General features: G+C 35.4%; 1 protein-coding gene across 6 annotated transcripts in view; it reads right to left on the bottom strand.

Annotated features, from left to right (window-relative positions):
* LOC106870404 (ceramide transfer protein) overlaps positions 1 to 23,408 on the bottom strand; it is a 120,833-nt gene that overhangs the window by 35,924 nt on the left and 61,501 nt on the right. For 3 of the 6 annotated variants that reach the window (XM_052978594.1, XM_052978595.1, XM_052978598.1), the window contains 4 exons: positions 19,745 to 19,849; positions 19,292 to 19,424; positions 16,846 to 16,950; positions 3,816 to 3,857 (listed from right to left, as the gene is read on the bottom strand). In XM_052978594.1, the coding sequence (XP_052834554.1) occupies positions 3,816 to 3,857; positions 16,846 to 16,950; positions 19,292 to 19,424; positions 19,745 to 19,849 (385 nt within the window). Of the gene's footprint in view, positions 1 to 3,815; positions 3,858 to 16,845; positions 16,951 to 19,291; positions 19,425 to 19,744; positions 19,853 to 23,408 lie in introns of all 6 variants that reach the window. The other 3 variants (XM_052978597.1, XM_052978596.1, XM_052978599.1) reach the window with 3 other exon arrangements.

Below are 23,408 nucleotides of genomic sequence, written 5' to 3'. Positions count from 1 at the left end.
GTAACATCTCAATAAATGAATCATTGCCACCATAATTGTTTGTCCAGCTTTTGTGTAGGTGTGTATATGCACACACATTTTTATTAATATTAGTAGAAGCAACAGAGAGACTCAAGGTCTGAGAGTTTTAGGCATTGGCAGTTACCAAACTTGATAAGTGCCAATGCACAAAACTCTCAGATCTTGAGTCATTCTGCTGCTTCAGCTAAATATGAATAAAAAATATACATATACTCATATTTTGAGTTCAATTTTCCGTGTCTGCATCAACGCACACACACACACATACTTGTGAGAGAGAGAGAGGAGGGAGGGACATTTATAATTACACAGAAGATGCACCCATAATTTACATGGAAACATTGGTTCAAAACTTTTGTAATCCATATTTTTATCCTCATATACATACCACACCCCTTGACATTTGTTATTGAAGTTGTTTGCAAAAATGGTTATTTATACATAAATATGGCATACATACACATATTACAAAACACACTTCTAACATTGCTTAAGCCTAGTATTAATGCTACTGCAATATCATTACGTTACTTAAGTAATAGAACGTTATACAGTTCCAAGTAAAAAATCATCTACTTGTTGACTTAGGACTTCTAGTACATCTACCAATTTGATCCACTATTAATCAATATAATATCTCACTATATTTATGAGTTAATTGTTTGTTTGCAATGAGTACACTATATTAGATTCTTTATTTGTTTCTTTCATACTGAGAAATGCAGCTTATTTGATGTGGTAAAACTTTTTGAATCCTTTCCTACTAACACCTTACTTTCAGATAGATTAATCATTAGCTATATTAACTCAATCCACTTTTCCAAGCTTCACACATTATTAAAAGTCTTAAACTTTTGTGAATGCTTCAAAACCTCAGAAAACCCTCCCACATGTATAGTTTCTTACACAGACCAATGTAAGTCTAGAAGGGTTACTTTTAGCATTCTCATACATAGTTTTGAAGTGTTCTAATTGATCTGTACCCCCAATTAGTTTTCTCATTACCGATCAGGTAGTTGGAGAGAAAGAGAGTGTAAGATACAAGAACTTCAAGGAATATACCCAATTCAGTTCGCAGAATAGTTCAATATTCACAAAATAGTTCAGTTCACTATTATTATTACAACAGCAAGTGCAAGCACATACACTCACACATGCTGTTGTGACAATAATAGCAGATTTTAAGTCTTAAAGGCTGCAATCAAAATAGTTCACCATATATACCGCTTGTCTGATATCAACCCTTAGTAAATCTTCATTTCATATTTTGCTTTTTCTGGGTATTTTTTTTGCTTTTATGAAAATGCATGAGACTGAAGAAGTTTCCAAATAAATTTGTCAAATATAGTTTTTTCTTCTTTTGGCTAAACATTTGAAAAGGAGCATAATCCCTTTCTGAATTGTAGCCATTATATAATGCAAGGCTAACCATGACAGTTACGAAAACAATGAGGATTAACTGAGGTGAGAAGATCGCATGGTTTTTGGGATACTGCCCAAAGATCAAAAGAAAACATTTTTTATTGATAAGAAAAATCTTCACAAAGAATCAATAGAGTGGTCAGATAATTAAGAGAAGAATGGAAATATTTCATTCATGAATGAAACTAAATGTTAATGAAGGGGTGATAGAATAATGATTCAACAAGTAAAACAATATATTGGTCTCTTCACTGAAGTATAGAATGGAGAAGAAAAGCTATATATTGCTCAATAACAGTAAATGTAGAATTAGATGGAGAAGTTGCCATGCTCCATCACTAAGATACACTGATTTATTTGACAGTCATTTTACTCAACCATTACATGCAACCAAGAGTCAGTGAAAATCAACCAACCTCATTACAGTTGAAACGTAGATATGTCCACTGTTAAATGACCCAATTAAGAGTTCTAAAGTTATTTTATAAATCTTTTTGAATAAATTAGAACATAATCAACCAAATAATTAGGATTAAAATGTGAACTGATGAAAAGAGAGAAGGAAAATGTCACTATGTATTGAAGATATCTCTGAGATATTTGAATAAAAATAAAAGCTGTAACAGCAGTTGAAAGCATCACAATATAGTGCTGATTTCTTATGTAAACATATTTATAAAACTCAATCCAGCATCAAATATGTTTTAAATATTTTGTCATGAGAATACAAACACAAACTTATAAACACTTCTCTGTGAAAATGGGTGATCCTTATAGGCAAAGAGTCACCATGTAAAGGGATGAATTGATTGAGCATAATATTGTTAGCATTTGGGGTATTTAGCACATGATGAAGCCTAAAATTTTCAGAGAAAACGGTTAAATAATTTTAAAAAAATTAACAGTGAGTGACACTGAGAATGAGTTGGATCATAATCAGGCAACAGCTTTAGATTATATACAGGAATCAAAATTAGCTCATCAAATGCTAATTTATTATGCACACCACCTAAACAATAAAAACATACAGCTGCCCCTTATTTCATAAATATATATATGAAAAAATTCTTCAATTTTAACTTCTAAACAGAAATCTGATACATTTAACAAGCTTCACTCAGCTCCTAAATCATATTTTTGCCAATATTCTCAATGTTCTCTAGTCATATTTATCTAGGAGATAGGTACAGAATATATTTTTAAACCATGGTACTGGGGTTACACTACATGCATATATATGCATGCATACATGCATTCATATATAGATACACACACAATCACATAGTGAATGCACATGGATAGATTGTGATCAGAACAACTGAGAAAGTATTTTGTACGAGTGTGTAACTTAGTGAATAAAGCCCTTCCTGTTATGATGTAGAAGTAGCATCTGCTTTCTAAATATGACAAAAAGATAAGGTAACCCCTACAGTATAGTTTGGACAATCACCCAACAACCTCTAGCACCTTTGTCACTGTTTCTATGGGTTGTAGCAGAATACTGGAAACAGTTTAGGCATGCTTTAGATATATAGGAAATAGAAAATGAGATTGCACAAAGGTCATGCTTTTCTCCAGAGCATTAGCAACATAAAATAAGTAAAATAAAATACAAACAAGAATTGAAACTGTTCCACATGTAGTTCACCAGAATCTTACCTTTACATACTTAGATTTCAGAATGAGAAATGTAAATTCTATTCCTATTCTTTCAGAAAGTTATAGTGGAATAAATTAAGTGCATCAACCAGGAATCAAAGACAAATAAGAATCATCTTGCTGTCCCATACTCTACAGCAGTCACTATCAATAGGAAATTTTCTTTTTTGATATTCTTTCTTTTTTACATCTCTTGTCACATCCCATTCCTGAACTCCAAGTCTGTTTACATTTAACATTATCAACACTCTCTCTTCTTTATTCTATCTATTATTATAATGTCTTTACTATCTTATTCAAAATGTCTTATATTTATTGACTATCTATTCATCCGATAGTGAGGATATGTACACGATATAATTTATAACCTACCAAATAGAAACTCATCAATAATTAAATGTTTTTAGGCCAGAGTTAGGTATTAACTAATAGAAGGAAGACAGAAGCAGGTGCTGTCAAACACTTCAAGAAGACAAGTTGTTTTAAAATCAGAGACAGAGAGAAAGAAAGAAAGAAAGAAATGAGTGGCCAAAGAAAGATATAGAAAGAGTATTAGCTAAAGCATTATGTAAGAAGAGTATGGAAACAAGTATAGCATGATGTGTGAAGTACATATAAAACAAAGCTCTAAGATAATTTTGAAATAGTTTACGGAATGAGCTATTTAGTTGAAGGGAAGATACAAATTGTTTTAAAGAAAGCTTCATATTTACACATTATCAGCGTGGAAGCAAACAGTCGCTGTTGGTTGAAGGCTACAATGTAACAGAGGAAACAGTTGTGACAATTATATAAATCTACAGTTTTAGTGAGAGCTTATAATGATGCTTATTGATTTAAGTCTAAATGGTGAAAAATAAGGAATATATTAAAGCCCAAACAAAGTGCATGCATTTTTGTCTGTTTCAGGGAGAGAGAAAGAAAGTGAACCTGGAGTATGTGTGTGTTTAAGGTACTTATGAATGAATTATAGCAAATCAAATAAAAGTAGCAGTTTTAAAGTCACACACACACACACACACACACACACACACAAAAAAAAAGAAAATGTAAGAGGAATTGACATAATATATTGCTTGTGAGCAATTAAAACTAACATATTTTAAACAACTTTTATCAATGATACCTAAGATTGTAAATGCCTGTACCCAAAGCAACTTGGAATTGTTTTCAATACCCAGACATTTACCTAATTCCAAATATCCTCACTTCACATATCTAGGAACAAACTAAATCGGTGCAGGCATGGCTGTGTCATTAAGAAGTTCACTCAAGTTGACCAATGCCTTGTGAGTGTAATTTGGTTGACAAAATTGTTGAGTGAATGTGTGCATGTGTGCAAGTAGACATTTTTATGTCTTCGTATTATCACCACTTGAGCAGTGGTGGTGTCTGTTGTGTTCCACATAATATATCCCACAATTTAACAATTCAATGTGTGAAACCAGTGGTATTTTATAAGGTACTATATAAAGTATCTCATTTAAAAATAAGGTTTGGATCAGGAAGGGTATCTGGTCATAGAATATTGCTTCAAGAGGTCACGTTCAAACCATGCTGGCATGGAAAAGTGAGTGTATAAAAGATGATGAAACTGCTATTCAGAAATTCTTCAACATAGGCTTGCATGATTCTTCAAAGTCCAATGCAAATGTTCCACAAGACTTAGGAAAAGGGGTTACAACAGTTGTAAAACGAAATCTGGCATACTTTATCTAATTCTAACAACCTATTAATCCAGAAAGGTCTCTTCAAGATATGTAAATTGATAAGTCATTTCTCCAGACGTAAATTGAATAGGATTGAATAGTAAATAATTGAATATTTCCATTCTCCTCATTTTTTATTTGAAGACAGCATGCTCTGCTGGATGTGCAGTGTCAGTGTGTTTGTACGACAGAGACTTTGCTTTAAGAGAAAAATTAGATATAAGAGGCATCAGATGTAGTGTGCAAGAGAGAAGATTGTGCGGGTATGATCACGTGATGCGTATGGTTGAGGACAGCTGCATAAAGAAGTGCCAATTTCTAATTGTGTAGGGGACTTGTGAAAGAGGTAGACCCAGGCAATTTGCAGTGTTTGAGAAGACACATAAAGTGAAATTGTGGTCATGCCCCATCCCTCAAACATTCTCTGACCTCTGTCAAAATTTTCCCATCTCCCAACACCTGCTGCAGTCCCTATCCCTCCCCTCCACAAACTCTCCATGCCCTCTTGTGCTTCCTCATCCCCTCTCAGTCTCTACAATTTCCCTCACCATCACTAACTATAGTCATGTCTTCCCCCATCTCTAAACATATTCCCTCACAGTTCTTATGTAACATCCCCTTTGTACTACTTATACACCACCACCACTGTTCACTGTGGAGAAGTTCCAATACATCTTCAACACCATCAACTTCTCTTTTGTTGCATCTATCTTTCTAACACCTTCTCCTACCTTCCTACACCTTCCTTGTCCTACTGGAGTAGCCAAGTATCTCCTCTGTAATAAGACAACTATTTCTGTCCCGCTATCATACTCTAGCCTATTGCTTGGCACACAGCCACTTCCCTCAGTGCCTCTCCCTCCCTCTTTCAATGAAGAGGCCTTTGTCTTGCAAGTTACTTGGTGCCGAGCCACATAAAAAGCACCTGTGCTGATATCACATAAAAAGCATCTGTATCAGTGTCATGTTAAAAGCACCTGTGCATACTGTAAAATGATTTGCATTATGAAGGGCATCCAGCCATTGAAACCATACTAAAACTAACAATTGGAGCCTGCTGGTCAGCTCCTGTCAAACCCTCCAACCCATACTAGCATGGAAAATGTTAAATAATGGTGATGACAAATGTACAAAAGGAGAAGGTAGGTCCATCAATATTCCAGCACTGCACAGACACACAAAGTATTGCCATAGACAACTGCTAGACTAATTCATTGTTGCAGCCATGAAATAGAGGCCACTTCTTTCTTCATCCCAAAATACTGATGAAAACTCCTGTTGATTTTACTGGTCACCCAAGTTGTTTCCATTGTCATGTACTTCAAAGAGATGTGTGTAGAAGCAATGCATATTTGTACCATTTGCTGTCCATAGATCTCATTACAGTACTCATGACCCAATTGTGGTAGGTAGATCACAGCCTCTGAGGTATTACTGTCAGAAGAAGTGTCAATCACCAAAAAATGATAATTCCACCAGGGCATTTTATAATCAGATGAATGCATCAAAAAGGCAATTGGCTGCATTGAATTCAAAAGAACATTATTATTGCATTCAAGCCTTTCTGAAAGTATTAATGCTATAGGAAAAATGAAATAGCTCCAACCAATAATTAAAGTGCCTTCTGGATTTGGTTTTGCCTTTATGGTGCATACAACAAACAGAAAAATGTTACACATTCTGATGCTAATTTCAGGCACCAGTGTACAGAAGGATACTTTACAAATCTTAACAAATAAGCTATCTCATGTTACTGATATATATATATATATATATATATATATATATACATACATACATACACATACACACTGTAAAAACCCATGTAATTTACACACTTTTTTTTGCAAAAACAAAAATAAACTTGGGGGGGGGGGTAAATTACACGAATAGATTGTTTCCAGAATTTTTTAGAAATTTTTTTTGTTGGAAAATGACATACAAATGTAAACATTCATACCAGAAGTTGACTTGTTTAATGTCAGCATAGGTTTTTACAGAAAAAATATAATGAAGTTGACTTTTATTTATGCTGGACGGTATAATGCTTACTTTTTCTGTATAAATTTACTAAAACCATTAAATGGTTAACTACTTTTTGAAGTTTGATGTTCATGCTGATCACAGTCCGGGCCATATTTTACTGCATCTAATGCCAACAACATCATAATTCATTCTTGCGCATGTAAACTCACTAAGTGAGGACTTAGTGTTCCTACAGAAACCTTCATTTACTTTATACAATGTCTAATGTCGTTTCACATTCATGTAGAATTATGCAGCAATTTTATGTTCTCTTCATAAAATACTTGTAAAGTATATATTACTAGTTCTTTTGGTATAGTAGATTTTTTTCTCTTCTTGTTTATGTCTCCTCACAAACATGTATATTCTAACAAGTCGCTTCTTAAATTTCACACCTCTCTTATTTAATAAACACTGAGTTAAACTTGCAAAGCTGTTTATTTTCTCCTTTCGATTTGTAATGTTTATTTTAGCAGCTTACCAAACTATCAGTATGGTCTCCTGGATAAAACGGAAACGACAAATTTTTAAGTTTGCTTGACGATTTATAAGTGTGAAAGGGATTTAAATTTTGATACTCTGTATCAAAGGTTCCAACAAGAATAGGTGGAAAATCAGAGCTTGAGACATGACAGTTTCGACTAATCAGAATTCTGTTTATATAATCAGTTTGATCAATCCCCTTCCTCTGCTGGTTGAGTAAAGTGTCATCCAAGCTGATGTTTATTGGTAATTAAACTTATTTTGCAACACTGGTGCATATTTATCAGCTTTGTTTTTGTTGATAAGAGATTTGAGAAGACATACAGCCAGGAGGAGGTCGAAACTGACATTTCAGAGTTCTTCGCTTTGAAACCAAAATAGTTTGACAAAAAAACTTGTAAATAGATGGAAGGAAGTCATAGATAATCAGGGAAAGTACATTGATGATTATATTTCAATTAAATATAACATTTGATCACCCGTTTTCTTTATTCAAAATTTGGACAGAACTTATGGGATGACCTGATATAAAAGTTACTCAAATTTATGAAAAACAGGACTTTGGTGAATACAGCGTTTAACAGTGCTTGCTGCTAAAAAATGGTCCAAGGTCAAAAATAAAAGCAGACTAACATACAGTATATAAATGGTACTAATTCTGTTGCACCTGGCAGGATTTGAACTCAGAATGTACAGGAAAGCAACTAAATATCATAAAGTGTTTTGTCTGTCATTGTACTCTTTCTGTAGTTCCATAAATTTAAACATGACAACCTAAATATAGGGTTGCTTACTTTATTTTTAACTATGTATTACCATCTAAAGACAGTCCAGTTTTTCTCACTTGGTCATAGATTCGATTTACTGGTCTTTCAAAACTGGTGTCAGAAGCTTCATAATCAACTTTCTCTCTCTCTCCTATGCATTTACTTATGCTGACCATGCTTAGTTACAGTAATCCCCAACAGCAGTGACATGTTTGTTAGCTACCGTTGAGATAATAGCTAGTTTTTGTAAATAGATTTTACTGCATAATAAAAGCCCCACATGCATAGTTAATTTCTACTACTCATGGCACATTAACATACACCTAACTAGTACATGTCACTATCCATTGCAAGCCTATCAATTCTAGCTGCCATTCCTACTTTATCATTTGTTTTACAGACTAACACTAATTTCTTAAATAAAAGGCCACAAAGTTATAGGAGACAGCATTGAACTTGAATACTATAATATTCCTATTTTTTAAGCTAAATATTAATTTATTAGTTCAAAACTTTATATATATATTCCAAGTTTATGAGGCAATTACATTTGTGAATAATCAGCTTTCAATAAGACTCCCTGCTTCAAAATTAGAACTCATCCAGTATTTCTATTGTTATTTTTTATATCTTAGACAAAAGAGGTAGAGCAGGGCCCACTACCTTTTGCAGAGAATCCAAGGCTGTGGAAGGAAAAGGAAGATGAAACAGTAACTCATAAAGTAGCAGATCAAGGAATTGAATTTGCTCAGGCCAGAGACCTGGTCCTATTGCTTGTAACAGAAAGGATTCTATTGAAGGCCTAGTGGTGTTACAATGGGCAATGAATTAAACCATTACTCAAGAACAGGCATACTTCAGTTGATAGGCTTCTTCACAATTTTCTTTCTCATAATTTCACTCACAAGGTTTGGATAGATCTGAGACTATGGTACAAAACATTTGTTTAAAGTGTAGCACAGCAAGATCAAACATGTGATTATAAAGCAAAGGCTTTAACTACATGGCATGCCTGTAGTTAAAGTTGTTGCTAAAACATCAAATAATATATCAATTTTACACAATACACATCTGTGTCTTCAGTTTTATTGGGCTACCAATCTTATTTTAAATAGGCTCAGTCCTGTAGTTATAAAATAAATATTCTAATCTGAAATTATTAAAACCGAGTAAAAGATTGCTCATCACAAATATAACTTCTGAATAAAAATATTTTCATTTCCATGTTTTAAGTTGTTCCTAAATAACTCAAAAATCTCGAAGAAGATTTTCGAGAGAAATAAGATTTTATTTAGATAGGTGCTCTTGAAAACAGCTAAATTGTTATGAAGATGATGATGATAAAAAGGAGGTTGGCAGATTTGTCTGCTCGGATGGGGTGGGGGGAATCTATAAAACAGTTGTTTCTTTATGAATGAAAAAAACACACACAAGTTCCAACTTTCCCTCTTCTTTTACTGAGTAAGGAAGGTTAACGATAAAAACTGTAAATACCAGCATAAAATGTCACCTCTGATTCAAAGAGTAAACTATTTATACAAAAAAAAAAAGAAAAAAACACTTTAAAATGACAAAAGATTGAGAAGTGTCAATCTACTTAGATAGATTTTATTTCAGTTACTAATATTAGCAAAATTATCACTTCCCTTAATATTATTGCAAGACATTTTGAAAGCAATCTATTTACAAACTTCTAAGCTAAAATTTAATTTACCCCTTTTATTTATTTATTTATTTTATTGTTTTGCTTTTCTAAAGTTTATAGTCTTTGAACATTTAAAGATCCAGTTATAGTATACAGTAATTTTATAAATAAAGTTTACATGCTGAGGATTGTTATTTATGAACTCTCAGATATGTTTCAAAAGAAAAAATATGTGGAGCAAAACAGCAAAATTATATTATCTTGGTGCTACTGAAGAGACTGGCACCTCCTCAAAAGCAACTAAAACTTAGGTGCAGTAGCTGCCATCATTCAGTAGATGATGCAACAGCTTACACCCAAATGGTATTGCAGTCATCAATATGTATTTAAATTTTCGCTATTTCAGCAAGGAAGCTATATGAGATAGGCACAAAGAGTTAAAATAATAATGATTTCTTGAATTGGCACAAGGCCACAATTACATGGGAAAAGACATGTTGATTTAATCAACTTGGATACTTGACTGGTGCTTATTTCATTAATCCAGAAATGAAGAGACAAAAAAACTGCAAGACTTTTTGTCCTGTATTTCATCAGTGTTGCCATATACTGCCTTTATACAACATCAACAGTAACAATATGTTTTAGATTTGTTTAAAAAGATGAAAAAAGAGAAGCAAAATTATTAAGTCTTAGTAGTATGACACAGATTCATACTTTTAGAAAAGAACTAAAATCTAGTCAGGTGCAGAAACAATTATTATTCAGTGGACTACATAATAGGATTATCCCCCCAAGCAATATTGGAATCGATGAAGATGTCTCTACAGTCACTCAACTTAGTAAAACTCGAGTCCAATTTCCCTCATTTTACATTCTACCATCTTAAAAATGAAAGATACACTTGATAGTCTAATCATAAATTAATTAGACTCAAGAAAATAAAATGTTTTTAAAAATAGGATGGCCATAACCAAAACACATTTTATCATAGGTCTTCTCAATCAAGGTAAACCTAAGACTAAACATGCTTTATTTTCCTGTTTTTATAGTGCATTAATTAAAAAAAGCTACACTAGAAATACTAATTCCTGGTATCATCAACCCATAGATGCCCTCATTCAATGAACACCAAACACCTCATTCTAAATACTGTTGATATCAGAAAAGCATTTAACTCCATTCCTCACTGCTGACTTCTAAACAAAATACTGAACACGTCCTGAAACAAGATAAAACAAGCCAGAGAGTGAGCTTCTCTGTAGTAATCTGATAAGCTAGAAATAGCAGTGAAATCATACCCTGCCATCTTAAATCAAGACATTGGACAACATAGTCCCTGATATACAAAACAGATAGGATGGTCATGGCTGGAATGCCTTTGATCATAAGTCTGCTGCATTAGTGCTGATATGATGATCAACAATAAACACAACACAAAACATTGGCTGCCAAATTCTTCCCAATGTTGCCGACTTATGTAGAAAACAATAACAATACCTTGAAAATTTGTAGTTTCCCAAAACGAACAACAAAAATCCATCTTGTTACCCACTCTTTAACTTATATGTATGCAACATTTCTACATTCTCATCAAGCATATACACAACCTTAGACAGGAGCAACATGAAATAAAATACCTTGTTCAAGGACACATTGTGCTGCCTAGTCCACAAATCAAACCCACAACTTTGTTCTTGGGTTCAAATCCCAAACCACTAGGCAACACACTTTCACAAAGCAAAACTAAATAGAGAAAATGCAGCTTGCTCAGATGGCAACATGGCACTCCAATAAATCATTGTCTGTCAAAGTGTACAGGGAGATCTTCAATGAGTCAGAGGATGATATATTTGGAGCTTAAGATACTTAGTACCTATTTCTTAGACCAAATACCTATGTGCCAGATCAAGGCAGGTTAGGGATGCAATGACAAAAGTAATAAATACAAAATAAAAAGTCGCAGTGAAAATTAATTCCTTAATTCTGAATTAAAGTCTATATATTAACAATGCTATAAAACTTACATATATTTTCTAAACAAGTACGAACAAAAGTTACAATAAATAAATAAATAACAGCAGTGCACATCGAAATGATTATATATCAATGATTTAAAAACCAGAAGTAAACACTAATTCATAAACAATTGCTTTTATGTGTAGATATGTGTACACTTAATAATAAGATAAACAGACATGATACATAATTTATTTTCAAAATTAAATCAAATATATATAGCTTATGATCTCTATTCATAAGAAAATTCTTATTAGAAATGATAAAGACTTGGAAAAAAAGTTCTGATTTCATTGATGTTATTCTTTGGTGCTTGATAAAAAGAAAATTTTCATTCCACTGCTTGGCACTTTGGGCAAACTTCTTCTGCTATAGCTGCAGGCTGACCAAAAGCCTTGCGAGTGGATTTGGCAAACAGAAACTGAAAAAAAACCTTACTGTGGTGTGTGTGCCATTGTGCATGTGTTTTTCCTCCACCACTACTTGACAACAGGTGTTGGTGTGTTAATGTACCCATAACTTAATGGTTCAGCAAAAGATACCAATAGAATAAGTACCAGGCTTTAAAAAATACGTGCCAGCATCAAGTGATTGGCTAAAAATATTTCAAGGTAGTGCCCCAGTCTAACTGACAGAAACAAGTAAAAGATAAAGCAGCAGAGTTGTTGAATAATTGTACTTCATTAAACTTGAGGAAACATAGGCTATGGAATTAGCCAATGGAATATTTAGGAACAGCACTTAAGTCCTATACCTCAGACATGCTAAGATTTAGTCTTCTCTATCATGTTCATGTCCAGCAAGGTAAACAGTTTAGATAAAATAGGGAACCTAGTATACTAAATATAGTAAGCTGGATTAATTAAAATGACATCCTTTGTGAACAGAACACTCATTGTCTAAATAATTAATTCTGGTTCATCATCATCGATTAACATTCGTTTTCCATACTGGCATGGGTTGGACGGTTTGACTGAGGTCTAGAGAACCAGCGGCTGTACCAAGCTCCAATCTGGTCTGGCAGAGTTTCTACAACTGGATGTCCTTCCTAATGCCAACCACTCTGAGAGTGTAGTGGATGCTTCTTACATGCCACCGACACAGGAGCATGTTTGGATGGTGCTTTTTACGTGGCACCACCACAGGAGTCAGTCAGGGGGTACTGGCATCAGTCATGATCAGTTGGTGTTTTTTATGTGCCACTGGCACAGGAGCCAGACATGCAGACCTGGCACTGACCACATTCGGATGGTGCTTTTTACATGCCATCGGAATGGGAGCCAGACAGGGGGCACCAGCTCCAGCTACAATATTGGTTTTACTTGACTCAATAGGTCTTTTCAAGCATATCATATTGCCCGATGCATCAGGAGTATTCTTAACAGGGCTGGATGTGCGTGGTTACGATCTCACTTTAGTTGCCGGGTCTTCTCAATCACAGCATATCTCCAGAGGTCCCGGTCTCCTGTCATTGCCTCTGTGAGGCCCAATGTTGAAAGGTCATGCTTCACCACCTCATCCCATGTCTTCCTGGGTCTACCTCTTCCACAGGTTCCTTCTATAGTTAGGGAGTGGCACTTCCTCACACAGCTGTCTTCATTAACACGTAACACCTGACCATACCAGTGCAGTCGCCTCTCTTGCACATATTTGATGCTTTTTATGCCCAACCTTTCTCTCAGGGTGCTTAACCTCTGTCATGTATGCACACCGACATTAATGATCCAGTGGATCATACTAGCTTCATTTCTTTCAAGCCTACGCATGTCTTCAGCATTCATGGCCCATGTTTCACTGCCGTGTAGCATGGCAGTTTACACACATGCATCATACAGTCTACCTTTCACCCTGAGCAAGAGGCCTTTAGTTGCCGGCAGAGGCAACTAAAGAACTTTGCCCAGGCTATTCTTACTCAAGTTGCTACACTCTCAGAGCAACTATCTGCGCTACAGACTTAGTTGCCTAGGTAGCAGAAGCTATTAACTACTACTAGTTTCTTTCCTTGGCATGTGATGAAATCTGTTTTCTGTACATCTTCAGTGTTTATTGTCCCAGTGCATCTACCACACACAAAATCTATTAATTTCCGTTGTGTAGGTTCCCTGTGTATCCAGCAAGTAACTTAGCCTGGCTTTTTCCATAACTTCACTCATAATATAGTTCAGCCAAGCTATTCTTAGTATGGCCCTAAGGCAACACCTGTGGAAGACATCTGTAGTAGTGCTACAGATTCTGCTAGTCTTTTCCCACATCTTGCAGCCACAAGTTGTCATCACCATGATGATGTATATAAGCAGAGTTTGGTACTTTGGTTGGAGGAGGAACTGGATCATAAAAGCTTCAGAAGTAGGAAAACAGCATTTTTTGCCAAGACTCTTCTCTATATTACTTTCTGCTGCTGCACCTCATCAATAATTATCACTTCTGTCTTTTCATTGCTTATCTAAAGAACAACATTTGAGCTGTTTTTACTGAGACTGGTGGCCATGTCTTGCATTACCACAGATATGGCACTAAAGAACCCTAAATCATCAGCAAAGTGAAGGTCTACGAGTCTTTCCCATCTTTATTTGGTTTCATATGCTGGATCCTCCATAGCACAAAAAAGGGGTGGGGCACTACACATCCTTAACACATCTCTGTGATGATGTCAACCTTCTCCAAGTTCCCAGAGATTATGTGTGCATCTTCTTAAAAGCCTTCTTGAAGTTGATGTAGTTGACCAAATGTGGCTGCTGGAACTCACAACTCAGCTGGATTATGTTACAAAATGCAAGGATTTGCTCATTGCCTGACCTGAATCCCACCAGTTCCTCTGATAAACGTCATCAACCACTTACTTCAGACAATTAAAAGAGACACTGTAGAACACTTTGCCAGGAACACACTGCATGGATATTCTTAGCCAGTTGTTGCAATTGCTTAGATCTTTTCTCTTGCGTAAATCTATTATCATCTTGTCATTCTAGGCTGCAACCACATATAGACATTTCCAATCATCTGTCTACCTATAAACATGCATACATGCATATTATTCACTCTGTTTTTGTCAAGCTGAATCAAGAGTAGAAGGGTTGCGCATACATATTGAACTTGGTACCACATAACTGTGAAGTGAACTTCTTAACCTCCCAGTAATCTCTGCTTTCAAAGATATGATAGTATACATATTACACTTACCAAGAAATATCCAATTACATCAAATTATAAATTCAAAATGAAATGAAAACCTGTCTGAGCTGAAATTAATCAGTGGCATCATCATACAGGACGTAACTCACCAGTAAATTGTAATTGCTTTCAGTGACACAAACACAGGTAATTGGGCTTTTAAACTAGTTAAGTTTACAATATTTCAAGAGGCATACTTGATTTTTGTAAAAGAAACTGATATAACAGGAATACATATGGTTGTCTGGAGTTAAGGACTGAATACAAATGTTGACAACAAATATTATTGTAATCACATTCAAGGAATTAATAAAGGTAAGAGAATTAGCAATCAGTGGTACAAGGAAAATAAGTAGTAACATATGTGAGGAAGAACATATGCAATAATGGAGAATGTAAGAGAGGACATCTCTAGTAATAGAGTATATGAGAGGAGAATGTATCTATGAAAAAGGAATATTATTAAACAAATAGAAGATATACATCTAATATTGGAAACATTTACAGAAGTTTAATATGGTCTACATGGGGAACCTACACAACGGAAATTACATAGAAATTATAGCTAACAATGGGTCAGGGGTTAGTATGAATATATGCCTCAACAAAATGGGTGACAAATAAAGAAAAGAAATATATTTTGAAATACAGAGTATTAACAGAATGGCTGCATGAACTAAAAGTCGGAGGGGGCAGGATAAACTAACTGCATCAATTTGCTATAAAAGCAGGTAGTAATTTTACCATGTCCTTATTCTTAGTTCAAGCTTTGAAGAGTGCAGTTCGATTTTAACAGTTATTTTTTCAAAGCTATAATGGAAGTGACAAAAGATCATATTTGGTATATTTTGCTTTATGAGTTCAATAATGGCAACAATGCAATGGATAGTGCGAGGAATATTAATGCAGTACATTGGGATCAGACAATACGTGTAAGCCAGTGTCAATGATGGTTCCAGAAATTCCAAGTCAGAAACTACAGCCTACAAGATGAGCCTCATCCAAGAAGATCTGTAGAGTTCGACAAGGGCACCCTGCAAACCCTGGTGGAGTAAAATCCCATCGTAACTGTTGAGGAACTAGCAGAGAAGCTTGGATTTGGTCATTCAACCAGTCATCGATACCTGTGTCTCATCATAAAAGTCAGCAAGCTGGGTCAATGGGTTCCTCATAATCTTTCCAAGTGTAATTGCGTACAGAGAGTGAATGTGTGTTCTTTGCTGTCACGCCTCACAAATGAAGCTTTTTTGGACTGAATAATGATTGGCAATGAGAAATGGGTTCTCTATAAAAATGACAAGCTCTGAAGACAGTGGGTAGGGAAAAGAGAAACACGACTACCCCAGGCTAAAGAAAGTCTTCACCTATGTATCTGTTTAGTGGGATATGAGAGGTTTAATCCACTTTGAACTTTTAAACCCAAACGGTAACAAAGGAGATCTAATGTGAGCAGCTTGAAAAATGATCAAGGAAAATGACCATCTTTGGTTTCAAGACAAAAGGTGTTCTTCCATCAGGATAATGCTTTGCCACATATAGTAAGGATGACATTCCAAAGGTTGGAGCAGTTTGAAAGGGAAACGATACCAAACACCATATTTGCCGGACATTGCCCCATCTGATTATCATTTATACTGCAATCTTCAAAATCATTTAAACAGAAAAAATATGAATTCTGTAGATGTGGTCAGAATAGTACTAGAGGAGTATTTTTCACCACAGACAAGTGAATTTTGGAAGAGGAGCCTTGCAAGCCTACCAGATAGATGGAAGAGCATTGTAGAAAATGAAAGAGTATATTTTAAATTAAAAAAGAACTTTGTTTTGAAAAGAACTTAATTTTGAAAAATAAAAGAAGTATAAAAGAAATTGCATTGTTTATGGGATGACCCAATATATATAAAATTGATAATAATAAACTTACCGAGATCCCGTCCTTTTAGACCACCTATCTTTGAGGGATGTGATGAACCCGATGTTGGTGTATCATAATCATCGATATCATCGATGTCGTCATCATGTTCAGTCACTGAAACAGAGCGTGTAAAACATCAGCAGGAAAATGTCATGGATATAAACATATGCATACACACAAATGTATGTACGTGTACAGTTTATAGGTCACTGTGAAAATTTAGTGTAGATAAAGAGCTTGCAAGAACAGTGTAAGCCAGGTAGAGATACCATTATCAAAAATTAGAAATAAATTCAATAATAAATTTAGCACATGGATAGGTGTACATCAGGATACAGTTATCAGACCCCCCACCTGTTTATTATAGTTCTTAATAGGGGAGTTTAAGATCAGCTCCCTCTAAGACTGCTATATGGTGTTCACCTAGTTCTCATAGGCGAATCTGTCAAAGAATTAGGGAAGAAATTTCAAAAGTGGAAGCAAACTCTAGAATTGAGAGGATTCAATGTAAACACAACAAAGACAAAAGTTCTAATTAGCAGGGAAGGTGACAAGGTTCTACAACCATCAAGAGAGATAGCCAAACTCACTACACAGAAAAGGAGTAGGTAGGTATTCTGAACTGGGTACTGAACATGATTTACAACCACAAAATGGGCATAGCAGAATCAAAGCTTGGCTAATGACAAGGGAATTTCATATGTGACAGGTGAACAGGAGTAGTTACCAGCTGAAGCACCTTTGTAGCTTCTTTGAAAAACTCAAATAGTTTTGTATGATTCTTGTGCACAAAGTATGATGCTACAATTATAGCAAAACATGGGCACTGAATGAAGAGGATAAGTGAAGGCTAAAAGGATTTTTAGAGAGTTAGTTGTGGTCGTTGCTGGTGTCATGTAAATGGTACCCGTGCCAGGGCATGTAAAAGCACTCATTACACTCCTGGAGTGGTTGGCGTTAGGAAGGGCATCCAACCACAGAAACCATGCCAAAGTAGACTGGAACCTGGTGCAGCTCTCCAGCTTATCAGCTCCAGTCAAACTGTCTAACCCATGCCAGCATGGAGAGTGGACATTAAATGATAATGATGATGATACTGTTGTATGTGTAATGCTAATGCACATGAATGACAGTACAAAAAAAAGAAAATCTGGTTATAAGAATCAGATGTTTGCAAGAGAGTCTGTATGAAGCATATGAACAAAGTGTGATATAGCTTGCTAGGGATACTTGGCTAAAAAGAAATGAGGTGAGCATGCTCTGCTGTATAGGTAATGTTACTATGTGAGCGACAGCATACCAGTGTGCTTAGTGAAGCACTGAGAATTAAAAGTATGTGCTGTAGTGTGCAAGAGAGGAATATGATGGTTATGGACATGTGATAATCATGAAAATTGATAGGTAAAAAAAATATCAAATCATAAAAATAAAAAGAGCCTGAGGAAGACTAATGAAGATGTGAGCAGAAGTGGTCAGGGCTGATCTCTGAATGCTGAGCCACATAAAGATGGTGATGTAACAAGTCAAAAAAACACTGTTGAAACTTGCCATCCACTCCATGCCAATAAACATAAAAGTTTTGATATATAAAAATACAGTCACAAAACTCATCATCATTTAACGTCTGCTTTCCATGCTAGCATGGGTTGGACGATTTGACTGGAGACTGGCGAACCAGATGGCTACACCAGGCTCCAATCTGATCTGGCAAAGTTTCTACAGCTGGATGTCCTTCCTAATGCTAACCACTCCGAGAATGTAGTGAGAGCTTTTTACGTGCCACAGGCACGAGAGCCAGTCCGGCGGTACTGGCAACGGCCACGCTCAAATAGTGTTTTTTACGTGCCACCTGCACAGGAGTGTCCAATGTTTTGTTCACATACCACCGACACAAGTGCCAGCAAGGTGAAGCTGGAAATGATCGCGCTCAAATGGTGCTTTATACGTGCCACTGCCACGGAAGCAAGACCGCTGCTCTGGCAGTGATCCCGCTCGGATGGTGCTGTTAGTCATCGAATTTGGTTCAGTTTTGATCTCACTTGCCCCAACAGGTCTTCGCAAGCTGAGTTTAGTGTCCAGTGAAGGAAGGTTGGCATGGGTGTCAGTCATCGAATTTGGTTCAATTTCAATTTCAATTTCAATTGCCTCAACAGGTCTTCACAAGCAGGGTTTTGTGTCCAAAGAAGGAAAGGTACGCATAAGTGGGCTGGCTACACCCCTGGTAAAGGCCATGGGTTATGGTCTCACTTGTCTTGCTGGGTCTTCTCACACACAGCATATTTCCAAAGGTCTCAGTCACTAGTCATTGCCTCAGTGAGGCCTAATGTTCGAAGGTCGTGCTTCACCACCTCATCCCAGGTCTTCGGGAATATATTATATTCATTGACATAACATACATTTACACATGTACTCAAAATGTTACAAAGTTCTGCTTGTATTGCATTTTGCTACTTACAATCATGTACAGTTCCTTCAGCCACTGCAGAAGCACAGCTATCAAAATAACTCTGTAATGTATCCACCTGGCGGCAAAGAATATCTCGAAATGTTTCCATTTCAGCCAATTTTTCTCGAAGACCTCTACCACGCTAACAAACAAAACAAAAAATTTTTTAAATATTTAAAATTTCATAAATTTATAACTGACAGATACTTTTAAAAAATCTTTTTTTTTATAGAAATTACTTGACAGTTCCTTAGAAATTACTATTTTTAAAGAGCCATGATTATTAGTAATATTACAACATTGTTAGAAGAATTATTTTAAAAACTAACCAACATATAAAGACATTAACATATGGAATGAATACACACAGCAAAAAAAAAAATGTCTAGGTTGAAATGATTCTAAAAGTAACTTTTTATTTTAACCAGAGTTTAAAATAAAAAGAAATTAAAACATTCTTACCTTGAAAGAGGAGGCTGATGCTGTTGATAAACTTGTACCTGACGTTAGAGAGAGCAGAGAACCATGTCTTTTTAAGCTATTCTCACTTCCATAGCCAGATTCAGCCTGCTGGGAGAAAAGCAAAAAATCAGTTGAATTTAATGATGTATCAACAGGATTTCAAAATTACAATTAATTTTTTTGTTTGTACCAAACATTACTCCAGGAGAAAAAAAGAAATGTAAATAACAAGTAAATATCATCATTCAGACTGAAAGTTATTACAATATAAGCAAAATAATTATTAAACAACGTCCCTATTAACAGGTTTGTGGCACTTTAATATAATACATTAAAGAAAATTTAAGACTTTTTACTATTATCTTAAATCTTCATAAATTAATGTGTTGCATCATAATTAATAACTATCTCAATTATGCCTAGATCTAATTCTACAATTTCAGGGGCAGCAATGATGAGATAGATTTTGAGCTACCCAGGTCTTAAGTGGGAAGGTTTAGTGGCATTTGTTAATATTAACAGCATTGAAAATAGTAAGTGGTGAAAATATAATCATCTAATAAAAAGGAAAACATATTAGATGAAAAAAACTTTACATTGTTTAGTATATGAGAGAGGTTGAGAAAGAATCAAAAGAAATGTAAAATACAGTTTCAACTTGAGTTAAGATAATGACAGCAGACTGAACAGAACACAGATCACTAGAGCAACTATAAGAAATAAAAATTAATGTGTTTGTGGGCTAAACAATGAAGGTTGGGAAGTATCATAAATAACACACACACACACACACACACACACACACACACACACAGTATCACTGACTACTTGGATTAAAAATTTCTACATCACACATTCAGCTACTTGAAGTTATTACATCAGTATGCCCATAAATGTTTTGGCTTAAAAGATTTTAACTAAAGGACTCGATGAATATCTGACAGCAAGGAAAGGATACAGAACCACTCAGATTCCAAATCTAAATGGATTAGAGAAGTTTATAAGTGAGGCATTAAGCAACATTTGTAATGTTTTAGTTCAGTAATACAATCCTATTGGGAGATGTATATTAAAGGCTGCTGAGATGAGCAGAATATGAGAAGGATTAGCTGAATGATGAGATTACAGCTTAGAATTACTTACAGAAGAAATAAGTTTAACAAACTGGAGAATGTGTTCACAAATTAAAATCTTGGACAACACTGACATATTTAAGTCAGACTGGTCAAGATTTTCTTTAAAAAAATTGGTTTTAAAAAAGCTTGCTTTTACTAATATAAATAATAACTTTTCTTTCTCTAACCATTTCTTAAGTGACTTTAGAATATTTCTAGTGGGTGCAAGCATAGTTGTATGCTTAAGAAGCTCACTTTGCAATCATGTGGTCTTGGGCTCAGTCACACTGTGCAGCATTTTCAGCAAGTATCGTCTATAATCCTGAGCCAACCAATATCTTGTGAGTGAATTTAAGAGGTAGAAACCATCTGGAAGCCCTTCATGTTTATGTGTTTGTCTCCCACCACCACTTGACAACTGTTGTTTGTTTATGTCCTGTAACTTAGATATTTTTCCTCAATCTCTCTCTCCTCCTTTTGGGTTTTTTTTTTTTTTTTTTAGTGTTAGGCTGCTGTACAAGTAACTCCATACATGATACATCCCTTTTTCTTTACTTTGTCTTTCATCCTTTCAGAACACTAAGGGTCAATAAAGTAGTATCAGTCCAGGTCAGTGAATTGGTGAAGTTGCTAGAGACTTGGGCAAGTACCTATTTCAGCCCTCTGTGTTCCGATAGTAATATCTGCAACAACACTGATGCAAAGATGCTTGAGCCCAAGCTGGCAGCATTTCCATTGTATAAACATTGGTGGCATAAAGAAGGGAGACTCACATGTATGAGTAACTGCTAGTCGAGTCTTTCTCAAAATATCCTGTCTCTAGTCCATACAGATGTATGGTCAACACTGAACTAACAAAGGACCTAGAACTGAAAGAAGATTCTCAATAGAGAACTGAAGGCAGAAAGTATATAAATATGAGAAGAATGCCACCGACAATTTTGCTGGTGTTATCTTGCATACCCTTCCCTTATTCAACAATTCTTTTGCTAGTAAGCACAGTTTGAAAGACTTATCGAAGCGCTTGGTACCCAACTAAGGAATAATTACCACCTGTATGACAATTCTTTTGTGCCCACTTTCTTTTACAACACTTTTGTCTCTAGTGCCAACACTATATGGTGACTGATTTCAATAGTAACCAATAATATAAATTTCCTGCCAACAAAATCTTCAATACAACTTCTGCTCTCTGTCACCAAGTTACAGTTGAAGATGCATATTGAGTTCTCCTCAGACTATTCTGTCCATCCCACAATAGCATATCTAAAATTAATGTCTTTTATACTGAAAACAGAGTTTTGCAGTATGTGATTTTTACCATAGGTAACTTATTGGCATTACTTCAAAAATCCTCTGTATTTATTTGTACGTAATATGTATAAGACACACAACTAATTGTTGTGGGTTATGAAATTTTTCGTATAATGCGCTCTGACTTTTCTTGTTGGTATTATTATGTATAGAAGTGTTTAGACAAATTTATTATAATTGTTTTCTGAAATACATTGAAAAACAGCAAAAGGCAAATTCCAAAATAACCTTTGAACTTTACCAGTGTAAGCTGCAAATGTGTGCTTGCTATAAATTCAGCCAGTGAAAAGTCAACTAGTACAGCAAGATATAAAAGACAATGCAGAATGTAAATACTTCTATAAGACTTGTTTCAATCCTTTCATTCTTTCAACAGAAACACATGTATTGTAAGAGACACTGGACACAAAAAAATTGCCATACAAGAATATAGTGATGGTTCATTACAACTACAGAATTTCAAGAATAGGAGTGTCTGTTCCAATTTATGTTCACATTTTGATAATACTATTTTATTTCCAAAAAGCCAGATCCACTTGTGACCTATTCTTCTCTGTTACCCATTGGTGGGGTCTTGCCTTGGAGGAATTAGGTAAGAGCAATTTGCTACCCTTGGCATTAGCAAAACTTCTGACCATGTTTGGCATGTGAATCCCTTATCAAAGCTGCTGCCTATGGGCTCTTCTTATCTCTCCTCTCTTGTATTGGTAGTTTCCTATCAGATCATACGGCAATAATATGATCTGATAGGAAACTACAGATCTCTTTCTATCCCTCATCTTACTAACATCAGTGCCACAAGGTTCAGTTTTATCCCTCATTCTCTTCCTTTTATACATCAGTAACTTACATACTCCCTATATCCAAGAACACCTATGCTTACACAGATGACACTACCTTTCATTCCTCTTTAACATTCTCCAACCATGCATTATCCACTCAGTCTAGACACCACATACCAAACTCACACTGACTCCATGAGCAGAGACCTTGAAATCATACTCTTCCTAAACCTGATAATTGGCATATTCATATGCCAAACATCTGGCATATCCAACAGCAATATATCAATCATCTGGCATAGCCAACAGGGATATGTCAATCACCTGGCATAGCCAACAGGGATATGCCAATCACCTGGCATAGCCAACAGGGATATGCCAATCACCTGGCATAGCCAACAGGGATATGCCAATCACCTGGCATAGCCAACAGGGATATGCCAATCACCTGGC

This window comes from Octopus bimaculoides, chromosome 2 (assembly GCF_001194135.2).
Source record: "Octopus bimaculoides isolate UCB-OBI-ISO-001 chromosome 2, ASM119413v2, whole genome shotgun sequence".
Taxonomy (NCBI): domain Eukaryota; kingdom Metazoa; phylum Mollusca; class Cephalopoda; order Octopoda; family Octopodidae; genus Octopus; species Octopus bimaculoides.
This window is presented reverse-complemented; position numbering and strand designations above follow the sequence as displayed.